The sequence below is a fragment of the Trifolium pratense genome, linkage group LG3, assembly GCF_020283565.1.
Source record: "Trifolium pratense cultivar HEN17-A07 linkage group LG3, ARS_RC_1.1, whole genome shotgun sequence".
In the NCBI taxonomy this organism is placed as follows: domain Eukaryota; kingdom Viridiplantae; phylum Streptophyta; class Magnoliopsida; order Fabales; family Fabaceae; genus Trifolium; species Trifolium pratense.
This window is the reverse complement of record NC_060061.1, coordinates 17877766-17891032: the sequence shown is the minus strand read 5'-3', so window position 1 is coordinate 17891032 and position 13267 is coordinate 17877766. Positions and strand designations below refer to the sequence as shown.

The 13267-nt window shown below is 32.2% G+C and overlaps 2 protein-coding genes across 2 annotated transcripts; one reads left to right on the top strand and one right to left on the bottom strand.

Moving 5' to 3' along the window:
• Positions 1–168: 168 nt before the first annotated feature.
• On the bottom strand, positions 169–1646 carry LOC123914031 (isoflavone-7-O-methyltransferase 9-like). Its single transcript, XM_045965003.1, has 2 exons — positions 787–1646; positions 169–529 (listed from the first exon to the last, which is right to left on the bottom strand). Exons 1-2 carry the CDS (start codon positions 1552–1554, stop codon positions 227–229), a joined length of 1071 nt encoding a protein of 356 aa, XP_045820959.1. The 5' UTR covers positions 1555–1646; the 3' UTR covers positions 169–226.
• Positions 1647–7753: 6107 nt separating this feature from the next.
• Positions 7754–11818, top strand: LOC123914028 (triose phosphate/phosphate translocator, chloroplastic). The gene is made up of 12 exons (XM_045965001.1): positions 7754–8448; positions 8533–8607; positions 8756–8821; positions 9296–9374; positions 9738–9858; positions 9962–10057; positions 10162–10274; positions 10366–10443; positions 10567–10683; positions 10981–11080; positions 11309–11409; positions 11497–11818. Exons 1-12 carry the CDS (start codon positions 8201–8203, stop codon positions 11512–11514), a joined length of 1212 nt encoding a protein of 403 aa, XP_045820957.1. The 5' UTR covers positions 7754–8200; the 3' UTR covers positions 11515–11818.
• The last annotated feature ends 1449 nt before the right edge of the window (positions 11819–13267 follow it).

Here is a 13267-nt window from a genome sequence, read left to right as displayed (position 1 = left end):
CTTATTCCACTGCAAAAGGGCTACCTATATCACCTAAGTTAAATACGAGCTGCTCCTTTACAACTATATATTTTTCTTATCAGTAAGAATCAAACTAGCTTGTTATTCCGAGTTTACAACACTCACACACCGACCACATCAACCATCAACCATCAACCACTTGTAATTATTAACAACAATTGTTACACAAGCAAAATTACAATTAATTAGTAAATTACAGAACGGCTTACGGATAAAGCTCAATTAGAGACCTAAAACCAAATGCGGGGAATATCTTATAAGATTTGAAGCCAGCATGTAAGAAAAGTTGCTTCCATTCCTTTTCATTTCTCTCTTTTCCATTGAGACTGGTCATCATAGTCACATCAAGTAAAAGTTTCACTTCTGTCATTTCATGCTCATCTTCTTTTTCATTTATTACTACATCTATGATGATCACTTTTCCTCCTTTCCCTTTTCTTGATATTGCATTCTTGCAATTTTTTAGTATCTTTATGCAATCATCATCACTCCAATTGTGTAACACCCACTGCAAAAATAGTAATCCATATAGTACATTAGAAACTGCCAATAACTTTTGCTAATGATATTTATACTGCATTAATTAATAGTTGAGTCTATATTTGAGACGTTTCAAAACAAGTACTAGGATGCAGACACCGAACACGACACTAGTGCATCAACATTATTGATAATAATTTGAGAAAAATGATTGAACTACTTAGAATATAACATATAATTAAGACAAGAAAAGGGCGTCATCATAATTCTCGTTGAATGACATACCTTGAGCATAATGGCATCAGCTTGCGGGATAGACTTAAACATGTTTCCCCCAACAAAACTCAAGTTATTGCTTCCTGTTAAACCAGAAACAACTTGTGGAAGGTCCAAGACAATGTACTTGAGTTCTGGAAACGCCTCACATATAATTTTAGCTGTGTTTCCAGTTCCACCACCAACATCGACCAACGAACCAATCCCTTCAAAAACAGACCTACAATCTCTCAAAGCCAACCTCACGACATGAGAATCACTTTCCATTGCCTCATTAAAAGTATTCAAGTATGCAGAATTTTGATGAATGAAATCCCAATAACTTTCAGGGCCTAAAGCAGTCTCAACAACTGTGAGATCCTCCCCAGAAGTCCATTTCGCCAAATGATTGTACGAATCAACGAGAATGGGAGTGTTTAGAAATCGAACCATGGAAGATAAACAATGATCGGTGCCAGAGACAAGAAGTTGTGATGTTGGAGTAAGAGCATATCTTTCTTGGTTGTCTTGAATTTTGACAATTGCAAAGAAATCAATGTGTGCTAATAATCGCATGAGTCGTTGGACGCAAGTTTGTTTGGATTGTGGAACTTTAAGAGCTGAAACAAGCTCGGAGAGAGTAATGGGTTGAGCATGATTGTAGATGATATCTGGTATTTTAAGGTCAATGGCCCATTTGACAGACATGGGATTGAGAAAGCCGTACATGACTTTGTACAAGTGAGCTTGAGCTTGGAAAAGCTCAGTTGCATTGTATAAGCCATTTTTAGAAGCCATTTGATTTGAATTAATTGTAGTGAAATTGAAGTTGATGATTTGTGTTGTTTAATTTAATGTTTGTAATAAACTTGTGCTCTGTTATGAATGAACTAAAGAAGAGTTCTCTGCTATTTATATACTCATCGGTTGAACACATCACAAATAGTTTATTCATTTTCACAGCGTGTTAACTATTTCATTCTACTAAACAAATACTAAAACTCTAAATACATAAAACGTGGTTGGTTACGTCACGGGCTGCTCTTTCCTGAATTCTACAGAAGTCAACGAGGAAATGTATAATTGTGATGAGCAGAACTACATGTAATTAATATAAAAATAATGAAATGAACAATAAGTGTTTGGTCCACTTATTGAGTCATCTTTTCAGCATGACTTGAAGAAGAATTAAAACATGGGGGAGTAGAGATATTTTCATTTTCTATAAAAAATTACAATACATCAATACTTTCGTGCATTCTTTAAAGACATTAAATAGTAAGATTTTGCGAAATACTTCCTTCGGTCCTATAGATAAGGTCCTATAGATAAGAGAAATTTCACTTTTCAGGTTCATTGTAAAATGAATGTATCTAGACTAATTATTTTACTTTTTGAATAAATAATTTCTTTAAATAGAATGTTTAAAGAGTGTTTCGATGACACTCGTTAGCAAGACTCTAATTTTAATGAATAAATTTTTAAATAATGTTGTTAATTCTAAAAAGACGTGCATTTATATCATTTATTAATAAAGGACATCTCCATTTCTTTTAAGAAATGAAGAGGATCCCTACTCAACAAGGAAGGACAATCATTGAGTCATCGCATGTCTGTGTTATCTATTTGTTTCCAAATTTTGGTTCGAAAGAAATAGTTCGATTTTATGATTCTGAATCAAATTATAACTAACTTTTAAAAAATTAAAATTTACTATTCTAACTGAATTAATTTTTTTTAACTTATTAGTACCGTTTAAAAAAATATAAATAAACCAAACCAAATTTAATATTAGGACGTTTTAAAAACGAAAATCCTAACCATTAAATTAACCGAACTAATTAAACTAATAATAATCGAACTAAACTGTTTTAGTTCAGTTTCAAATTTGTAGGTTATGACTCAATTTTTTTTGTTCAATTCAATTTGGTTCAGTTCAAGTTTTTGGTTTTTTTCCCACCCCTAAATATAACTGATGATGAATGTTTCATCATCCACATTTATGAATCAAATGTGCAGTATGTTTAAATGAGAGATGAACGTGGATATCCGCTAGATACTAGCCGCCGCCCAACACTATATATTAGTATATTACCCTAATTTTAACTTCGAGTCATGAGTTTAATTCTTCACAAAATTTTTAACAGAGATTATTCATAATTAAAATCAGTGAAATTTTTGTACTAATAACATAGTAATGAAAAACAAACTACAATTCGTCCACAAATCTAATTCAATCGGCAAAAAAAAAAAAGAGTCAAAATTGAACCCCAACTTTCTCAATTATGTGCGTGAGTTTCCTAAAAAACAAATTACAATTAGTAAAAAAAAAAAATACAAATTTTGATCTAAAACGGTGATATATCATAGCCGTGCATATCATGGTACAATATCTTCTTTTGAAGTGATTACTAGTCCGTGTAGCTGTGTGATGCACGAGACTATGATAAAATTTGAAATGTGTTCCAAATTTATATAATTTTGGTTACAAAATTATTGTTCTATTAGTCTTAAAAAAGATTGAATATATAAAATATTAACACTATGTTCCAAATTGTCATAAATACAATTGGAACACAAAAGTAAATGGTGAATTAAAATGAAGGTAGAATAGAAAAAAATTCAAACATTTAACTATTTTAATTGGAAGGTTTAAAACGATAACTTTCATAATTTTTTTTAAGTCACTTATATTGTGTTTTCTTCATTAAAAGAGACATTTCTTATTTTAAGAACTTTGTCAAAAATCCCGTATTGTACACCCCAATTTATATATGAAAATATTAAGAAAAAATAACTTAATCAATTGTAGAATAGCAATATTCAGAATTTAGAGACGGTGGGAATTGAAAAAGTCTTTTAGGCTTAGTTAAAAGAGATCATTAATGAGAGTTAAAAATTATAAAATAAATAAATAAATAATATGAAAGTAGTTTAGGCGGGATAATTAGCAGTTAGGTGGGAAACATTGTTTTTTGCCTTAATATATAAAGGATAAAGGATTATTGAATAAAAACATAATGCACATGGTCCCGTCAATCGGTTAACATTGATATTGTATTATATATGTAGGGGGTCAATGTATGGTCTATCTATCTATCTATCTATCTATCTATCTATATGTAAAACTTTATAAGCAAAAATACATTTTTTAGATTAATTCTATATTTAATGAATCTTGTCTATAATATAGATCAGATTCATTAAATATACAATGAACTTAAAAAATGTATTTTTACTTATAAGATGTTACAGAAGAAGTACTCCTTCATCCCAAAATATAAGCAAAAATTGGTCAACAAAAATGAATGTATTTAATTTAAATCTTAAACAAATACATTAAGTTTTTTTGAGTCATATTTACTTATATTTTGAAACGGATGAAGTATTGGTTAACCGAACAAGCTTACCAAAAAAAGCCATCGAGTCAAGCTTGTCTTTGTTGAATTCAAGGACACAATACATATGTGAACGGCGCCGGTCCAGTATACACCCGCCTAAAATCAAACTCTTAAAATTCGTTTTTAATTGATTGTTTTTGTTCTTTGCAGCAAAATAATTGTCTTGTATATTTATTTTGTTCTACGTTCTAAGAAAAATGTATAAATGAAAAATAGAGAATAATATTAATTTTAATGGTCTCCATGAGCGTGAACATTGACATGCATGATTCCTAATACCCACTTATTCTGCTTAAATAGTAAAAATTTCAGCCACTAGGCTATGCTTGATAAAAAAAAATATCGACTTTAATAATTATTGAAGTATTTATAATTATCATAAAAGCAAAATCGAAAATGTTGAATTAAGACTAATGTAGGTAGTATTAATTAGAGGGTAGAATTATTAATCGTTTGTTGATCTATTGGTGATGGGTGCTGCATTTGATAGGAATGATCACAGTTCGATTGCCTGCAACTGTGACTGGGAGGGGCTGTAACCACTTGTTGTCAGAGCTGACATCCGAAACAAATTAGATGGTCCAGTGGACCGGACATCGGTGGCGGAAAAAAATAGAGGGTAGAATTGAAGAAATATAATTAGTGTTGAATTAAAAATATAGAGGGTAGAATTGAAGAAATATAATTAGTGTTGAATTAAAAATTGAAAGGTTGATTATTTTGGAACGGGTAGAATAATGTATAAAGTTTTGATATGGATCATCTACGAATCATTATCTCGTGTTGGTCGAGCTTATATCATCTAAGTCATCCATTCATGTTTCTTCTCTCTCTTCAAAAAATTTCCTCTAAATTAATTTATTCTTTTATAAACTATCAGTCTTTTGATGAAGAGCATGATATATTACTAAATAGATGGGGCAATAGAGGATTCAATTTCATAAAGTTTGTATGATTATTGGCTAAGCTTGCATAATTTTTACTATGGTTCTAATTTATTTATTTTTAAACATTGAATACAAAAGTATCATATTTTTTTAGGTGAACTAAGAGCATAATAACATTATAGAGAATAGAAAATATATTAAAGTTGACACACTTTATAAACCTAAATTCTTTGTCAAGTGCTCATATATATATATATATGAAAAAATAATAGTACAAGAGGGGGCCCGAATCTAATCCTCAAGAACAAAATAAAAAAAATAAAAAAAAAAAAATAAAAGAAAAATTCCTAAATAATCATCGAACTAGAAAATGAACCAATCATACATCTACATGGACCGATTAACATACCAACAACCCCTTATAGACATTTCAATGAAGTTAACACCTCTTAGTTGTCACCTATCATTTGCTGCACTCTAGAAATATTATTAAAAAAAAACAAAAAATACAAACAAATTTAATGGAATTAGACCAAAACTCAAATCCGGATAATTAAGAACTTAACAAATGTCTCATTAAAAATCTTATCAGAAAAACTCAAATGAATAAAACTTGAAGAAAACCAAAGTAACAACCTGAAAGCCGGTCTCTAACCAAAGTTTGCTTCACTTCTTTTTTTTTTAATCAATCTCAATAGTACTCATCATCCCATAAAACTCAGCTTAAAAAACAACAATGATATGACGATTCTGCAAAACCACCTAAAAATTTAGAAATTTTATCCATAAAAACTTCACTACAAGGTCTAGATCTCATAAAGAAAATTTTCTAATTGACGAGCTTGAAATATAAATGGACGTTTGAGATGATAGAATCACGAGCTGCATGAGAAAATGAGTTGTAGAGGATCCAAATCAAAATTTTATATAAGGACTAAAATTAATTTAAAAAAATAATAGCGTGGTATTTTTACTCTGTATGAACTAACCCACTGAAATTAACACCAAAGAAAATCGAATGTGAGACCTTGAGAGGAACATACTTCAAGAACTCAAGTCAATACCACAAGACTAATAAAAAAAATAATTACCAAAACATTAAGGCCTATATGACTTTTTTTTTTGTTGACAAAAGGCCTATATGACTTGATACGATAAATATGACATAAACATCAATCTGATGATTATAATCTATGAGACTGTCCAACAATTTTAGCTACATATTAAGACCAAGATATCCTTGGTCAATTCCATCAAAGACTCCCACCCAAAATTAGAGTTCTTGAAGACGACATCATTTTGAATAATCCTTAGTAAAAATTAGCATGCAGGGACATCATCTTGGCTACGTTTGAATCAAAGGGGGGATAAACCAAAACTCTCAACTAAATATTCTTTGTACTGAAAATAAGGATGGCAAAATCTATATCTAAGAACTCTAAGAAGGTTTCTTTAATGAATGAATTAATTAATTGAATTCCACCAAACAAAATCCAACAATTTAAAGCATGATCAGCCAAATCGGATCGTGATTCACAAACTAATTACAAAGACTACACATACCATGTAACAACAACAATTCTAAGCAAAATCATTAGTGAAAAGTTTGCAAAAAAAAAAGAAGATAGTTTCAAGCAAAATCTGATTTAGAAGGAGGAATAGAGTGAAGCAAATAATCTTGGCCCAAGGTATCTTATCCCCACATTATGTGATCAATAGTCGGCCTAAGAGGAATATGAACATAATTCTTCCAAAAGAAGGGGAAAATTTGGAGTGAAGTAGAAGGGGAATTTATCGATTATTACGCCGAATTAAATCAAACATTTTTTGTTTTGTTTTCACCATCAGTATTCGACTGTTGGATTGCCTAATCTGGTTCGGATGTTAGTTGTAGCATCGAGTGGTTTCAAACCCCTCCCGATCGTAGTTGCGGGAAATCGAACTGTGGTCCATACAAAGTCTAGCATCAATCACCATTAAACCAACGACGAATTAAATCCGACCAAATACGTACTAGAGGTAACATGGTAGAAATTAGAAAAACATGACTACCATATCTAATAACATGGAAACAAATTCCATGTAGTTACTGCATTGCAAACTTTCCGATTAGAAAATAATTTTGGAACCCAAATAATTTTCCATGAAATTTTATCTTACTAGATCTAACAATTCCACAACTACTACTACATCATGCAACAATTATAGGAGATCTAAATCTTTCGCATCCAACGACAATTCTGCCATAAGTATTGAGCATCTATATAGCATCATGCTTCATGCCCCACGGTTGATGCTAAAGTAATAGAAATCTTTTCATTGGCTTATTTGCCCAACTTATCATAACACTTCATTCACACCTTATCTTTGTTACCCCTGATAAATTATTTAATCTTTTTTTTCACCATAAGTATCCGCCCACCAGACCGCCTAATCTTATTCAGGGTAAATTTTAACATCAAGTGGTTTCAACTCTTTTCGATAATCAGATTCGAGGGATAGTTAAGTGGTGTCAGCCCCCTCCCGATCACAGTTACATATATCAAACTAAAGTGACATTAAAAAAACACTAGCCTTTTACCGACCTTTTGTCAAACAAAAGGCTTTTATGGTAAAAGAAAACACTTTCTTTTCTTGTTTTCGGTGACATTCCGTGACATTAGTTAGCAGTACTAAGTAGTACATTAACAACACTAACACACTCGTAACGTTACTATCGATCACAAGCAAAGAAAGAACATTGACACGATAAGGCATCGATGATTTTTTTGAATAAAAATAGAAACACACAGTCACACACTCATTCATCCAGTCACCACCAATCAACCATTCCACCTTGGACACAAATCTCACACTACAGATAAGAGGGTCCCACTCACTCCCATCCAACCACACCATATCATCTCATCTCCACCATACAATCCTACACCCTCACCACATCAGCTTTCCACTCCATCATCAATCTCTATCGACGTCAATCACACCATAAACCACATCCAACTAACATGTTCCGCGAAACACTCGATTATACCCCAACCCGCAAAATCAAAAAACACAAACGGTTAATTCTAACCACAGGTACCAAAACCAAACAACACAAACATCATCCATATATCACTCTCTTCTCGTTTATCGTTTTTCAACATTTTGATTCCAATGGAGTCACGAGTGTTGTCACGCGCCACCACTCTCTGTTCCCTCCCTCGTCTCAACAAACTTCATCGGGAAAATCTCGCCACCAATGCTTCACTCCTCTCCGTGAAATCGATCGGATCAGTTTCCGATGGCGGGAACCTTGTTTGGGGAAGACAACTTCGTCCGGAGTTGTGTTCACCGGCGCTTAAGAAAAGTGCTGTGCTACTCCGTCCTTGTCTCGCCGCTGCTGAGGGAAAAGATTCCGCCGGGTGAGGTCCGTTTAATCCGTTCTGACTCGGTGAACTCGGTCTCGTTACTGTACTCACTAATGTCATTGTTTTTTTTGTTTACAGAGAAGAGAAGGTGGCTCCGACCGGGTTTTTTAGCCGGTATCCGGCTCTTGTTACCGGTTTTTTCTTCTTCACTTGGTAGGTTACGTAACTAACTGCAATCTGTAACAGTGTCTGTGTTTTTTCACTCTTTGTTACTGCAACTGTGTATTACTGGAGATTGTGTGTGAGTGGTTGTGATCGGTTTGAGTGTTGAAATTACGTCTTTGTCCTTTTGATGATGCAGGTACTTTTTGAATGTGATTTTCAACATTCTCAACAAGAAGATCTATAATTATTTCCCCTATCCTTAGTAAGTTATTACTGCAGATTCTTATTTATATATTTCCAACTTCGTCACTTTTTTTATGGTTTATTATCTCTTCCTTATTATTATAAGCAAAAATCTTAGATTCATTAAATAACTAACTAATATAATTGATCTATGTACATCCGTTGTTTAACAAAGCTGAAAGGTTAATATCTGCATATAATAATGATTGGAGGGACTAATGTGGAATAACTACTAATTAATTAATTATACAGTGTTATTGCAATATTTTAATTAATTATTTATAAATTATTTTAAATGTGTGCTAAATGCCTAAATTAACAGCTACTTTATGCACTTTTTATTAATAATACTTTTCGCACATGTTAGTTTGCTATATTATATTATATATAGATAAAATTTAAAAAAATTCCCAATTTTCTCGTTATATTATACTAGCTTCTTTAGTTCTTTGTTGAATTTGACGAATTTGATTGGTTGTGATTGTATGTGCAGCTTCGTGTCGGTTATCCATTTACTTGTGGGAGTGGTTTACTGTTTGATAAGCTGGACCGTGGGCCTTCCTAAGCGCGCTGTAAGTCTCTCGGCCCATGACTTTGTTCGGCAAAATTAAACTATGAACTATAAGTTTAAACGCTACTTGAAACTATAAACCACTTAGAAAAACTTTTTACTTGATATAATAAACTAGTTTATGTGTGTTACCTACCACTCAGACACTAAACCAAATTGCTAGTAGTATTTGCTAATGGCACCACTTTTCTGGTTAGATTTTTTTATGAAATTGAACCCTTTGAGACACAATATTTTATAGTTTCACATTAAATAAATATGTTAGATTATTTGAATCTTAAAAAATAGTAAAATACTACTAATTATGAATGCTTATACACTAATCTTGTATTGATGATGCATTTGGCTATTGTTTGTTCTGTAGCCAATAGATGCCAACCTGCTTAAGTTGCTGATTCCAGTAGCTGTGTGTCATGCATTAGGCCATGTGACTAGCAATGTCTCATTTGCTGCAGTTGCTGTTTCTTTCACACATACCATTAAAGGTGATCAAAGTTTATGCAACGAGTTATATTATACTATACTATTATTGTAATTTATCTACTTTAATTTCTAATGGTAATAATTAATTAAACTTGTGTGTTTCAGCTCTTGAGCCATTCTTTAATGCTGCTGCTTCACAGTTCATACTTGGACAATCCATTCCTATCACTCTATGGCTCTCACTAGCTCCAGTTGTTCTTGGTAATTAACTTCTTAATTATCTCTTTCATTATTCAGAATTAGAGGAATTTAATTTGTCATTTGTCAATGAAATTCGTGGTAATTTTATATGCGATACTGTACAGGTGTGTCACTGGCATCTTTGACTGAGCTCTCATTCAACTGGCTGGGATTCATAAGTGCTATGATTTCAAACATTTCATTTACATACAGGAGTATCTATTCAAAGAAAGCCATGGTTAATTATATTTCTTCTAATATACTTACTATTAATCTTTTTTCATATATTATATTATATTATTATTATTATTAAATAACTCTTTGTGCAGACTGATATGGATAGTACCAATATCTATGCCTACATTTCAATCATTGCTCTAATTGTCTGCATACCACCAGCCTTAATTGTGAGTCAATTAACATTTCATATTTTCTCTGGATTAATACTTAATTTGTATTATGGTTTTATAAAATATACTTAATTTGGCATTGCATCCTTAAATATTTGATTATTTGATCCCATCACATAGCTGGAAGGGCCTACACTGTTGAAGACCGGCTTCAATGATGCAATTGCTAAAGTAGGTTTGGTCAAGTTTGTATCAGATCTCTTTTGGGTTGGTATGTTTTACCATCTCTACAACCAGGTAATTAAATTCTCATTTTCCAAGTAATAATTTAAATTTTGGATAATATTATAGCCTGCTGAAAGTATTTAATGAATATAAAGCAGGAACACTCCTCAGATTAGGCGTGTCCGGTGTCAGATACCGACACGACACTAACATTTATGATTACACTTAATTATGTCATTTTTTCAAATTATTATCAGCATCGATGTGTTGGTGTCCGTGTCATGTCCGGTGTTCGTGTCCGTGCTATTTTAGTTTTAGTGTCCTACTAGTCCTCTGTTAACATTTGCTTATACTGATTTTCATCACCAGGTGGCCACCAACACACTGGAGAGAGTTGCTCCTCTTACTCACGCAGTTGGCAACGTACTCAAACGTGTATTTGTTATCGGATTTTCAATAATTATCTTCGGTAAATATTGCTTTCCCCTTCGTCATATTGCACGTTCAAATCTCACCTGTGCTTATTTATTTATTATCGAATTTCCATTCAAGAAACCTCTCTACTTCCGTCCCTTTTTATAAGCACCATTTTGCACTCTCTACAAGATTTCTTCTCGAGGATCTTATAATTAGAGCCAGAGGTAGTATCTTCTCGAGGATCTGACATTTTGGTTGACTAATTTCTTCACATGTGCAGGTAACAAGATTTCCACCCAAACTGGCATAGGAACTGCCATTGCAATTGCTGGAGTAGCACTCTACTCCTTCATCAAAGCGCAGATTGAGGAAGAGAAGCGAGTGAGTCTTATTTTCATTTGATTTTTGTACCACAATTGCATATCAAAATAACCAAATTCAATTGACATTATTTTTTTTTCTTATCAGCAAGCAAAAGCAGCATAAGGCGTCAACTTGGAGGATGCTTGTTGCACTGTAAATCATCACAAATTTCTTTTAAAATAATTGACTTTGTTGTTCAGTATTGTACTATCATTATGATAGCGCGCACATTTCATTTTCCTTATTTATTTTTGTCAAATCTTCCCTCTTGTTCATTCAGAAAACAAGGACTTGCTGATTTGCAGTCTTCTTTTGATGACTGAAAAATGATGTATCCATTATTATTGCCATAAATAGCTCTTAAAACTATTATCAACAAATCTGTATTCGTAATCAAATTCATAATATGCACACGATCGACAACGCACATGAATGTAGTCTGTAGCTTTCAAAACATAGTAACTATTCCAATGCACATAAGCCTCTTTGTTGGTTGTTGAGTCTTACCATTTTAACTTTTTTAAGCACCATCTCTCAACAGTATATCTCTCTCGAGCAACGTATGAGATGACAAATTTAAAATCTTAGAAAAACTTTTAAGTTGTTTTCGAGATGAAATCCATGTGTATGTGGTAAGGTTGTGTTGTAAGTCCTACATTGAGTAGCAAGGAGGTATTTAAACTATTAAGTCCTACTCCTATATGTATTTTTTTGTACCATATGATTTCTTTGGCTACATCATCAAGTTCACAATACAAACACATTCTTTCAAAATATGGAAACTTCCAACCTTGTGCTTCTTTCTTGCATTATTGTTTTCATTGTGGAATGATATGAGGTAACAAAAGGTCTTCCTTAATATTTACATGCACAAAAAGATTTTGATTCGCATGTCCGATGCACATGACTTGACAAGGATTAAAAGTTGTTACTGAGAGAGCTATTTCCTATAGAATGGTCAAAGATGCAATTAACCTTATTGAAAATTAAAGTCTAGAACTAATGAAATTAGCTCCATCAATAACATGGTAAAATTGCATCATACTGAGATCATAAACTCGTTGTAGAAGAGCATGATAATGATGGAACACAGATTCAAAGGAAATGTGTTGTGTTTTGATGGTGTGAAACATTTTAAAGAGTGTAATTTAATTGTAGATGAGAGGCTGATCAGTAGAGAATTGTGGTACGAAACAATTCAAATGTGGTTGCGTAATAAAGACAACATACACAATGCAAAAATAAAATAAAAATAAAAACAACATACAAATAGTTTTTTTTTTTGACAAAAACATACAAATTGTTGTATACATGTAAAATTGCTCCCCCAAACCAGATTAAACCGGTGATGAAAAATAAAAAAAAATTGCTAAAAATGCTGCTCGATAAGAGAGGTAAACAATGACCATCAAGATTATCTCCAAAGTTTGAATTAAGTCTTTTATTTTTTTTGTGAAAATTTCACATTCATGCCTTTATCACCTAAGTTTTCACCTAATTAAATAAAAAGTAAAGAAATAACAAAAAGGTTGTTGGTCGGAGCTTTATGTGCCACTTTTTTTTTTTTTTTTTTGAGTTTTTCTACAACAACATAATTAAATAATGCATTTAACATAATTAAATATTTTTTTTGCAAATATACTTTTCCAACACCTTAATGCCCCAACTTAGGTTACAAGCAAGCGTTACCAAGCTCGGCAATTACTTTAATTTTTCATTTGATTATAAAGAATATATTTTTCCATGATTTGTCTGATGTGGGACTTTTCAGCATTGTTATTTTACTCCTTTTGTTATTTTACTCCTTTTAGTAACCTAGGCTTGCCTCAACGCATTGCTGCTAGTAGGACTATCATTATATAACTAGTATTATATG

Excerpts from the sequence above, each read along its gene's own strand:
- LOC123914031 (XM_045965003.1), bottom strand. The coding sequence starts at position 1,554 with ATGGCTTCTAAAAATGGCTTATACAATGCAACTGAGCTTTTCCAAGCT. Across the intron at positions 530-786 it reads CTGATGCCATTATGCTCAAG|TGGGTGTTACACAATTGGAG; the intron begins GTATGTCATTCA and ends CTATTTTTGCAG.
- LOC123914028 (XM_045965001.1), top strand. The coding sequence starts at position 8,201 with ATGGAGTCACGAGTGTTGTCACGCGCCACCACTCTCTGTTCCCTCCCT. Across the intron at positions 10,275-10,365 it reads TCTATTCAAAGAAAGCCATG|ACTGATATGGATAGTACCAA; the intron begins GTTAATTATATT and ends CTCTTTGTGCAG. Across the intron at positions 10,684-10,980 it reads TTTACCATCTCTACAACCAG|GTGGCCACCAACACACTGGA; the intron begins GTAATTAAATTC and ends TTTCATCACCAG.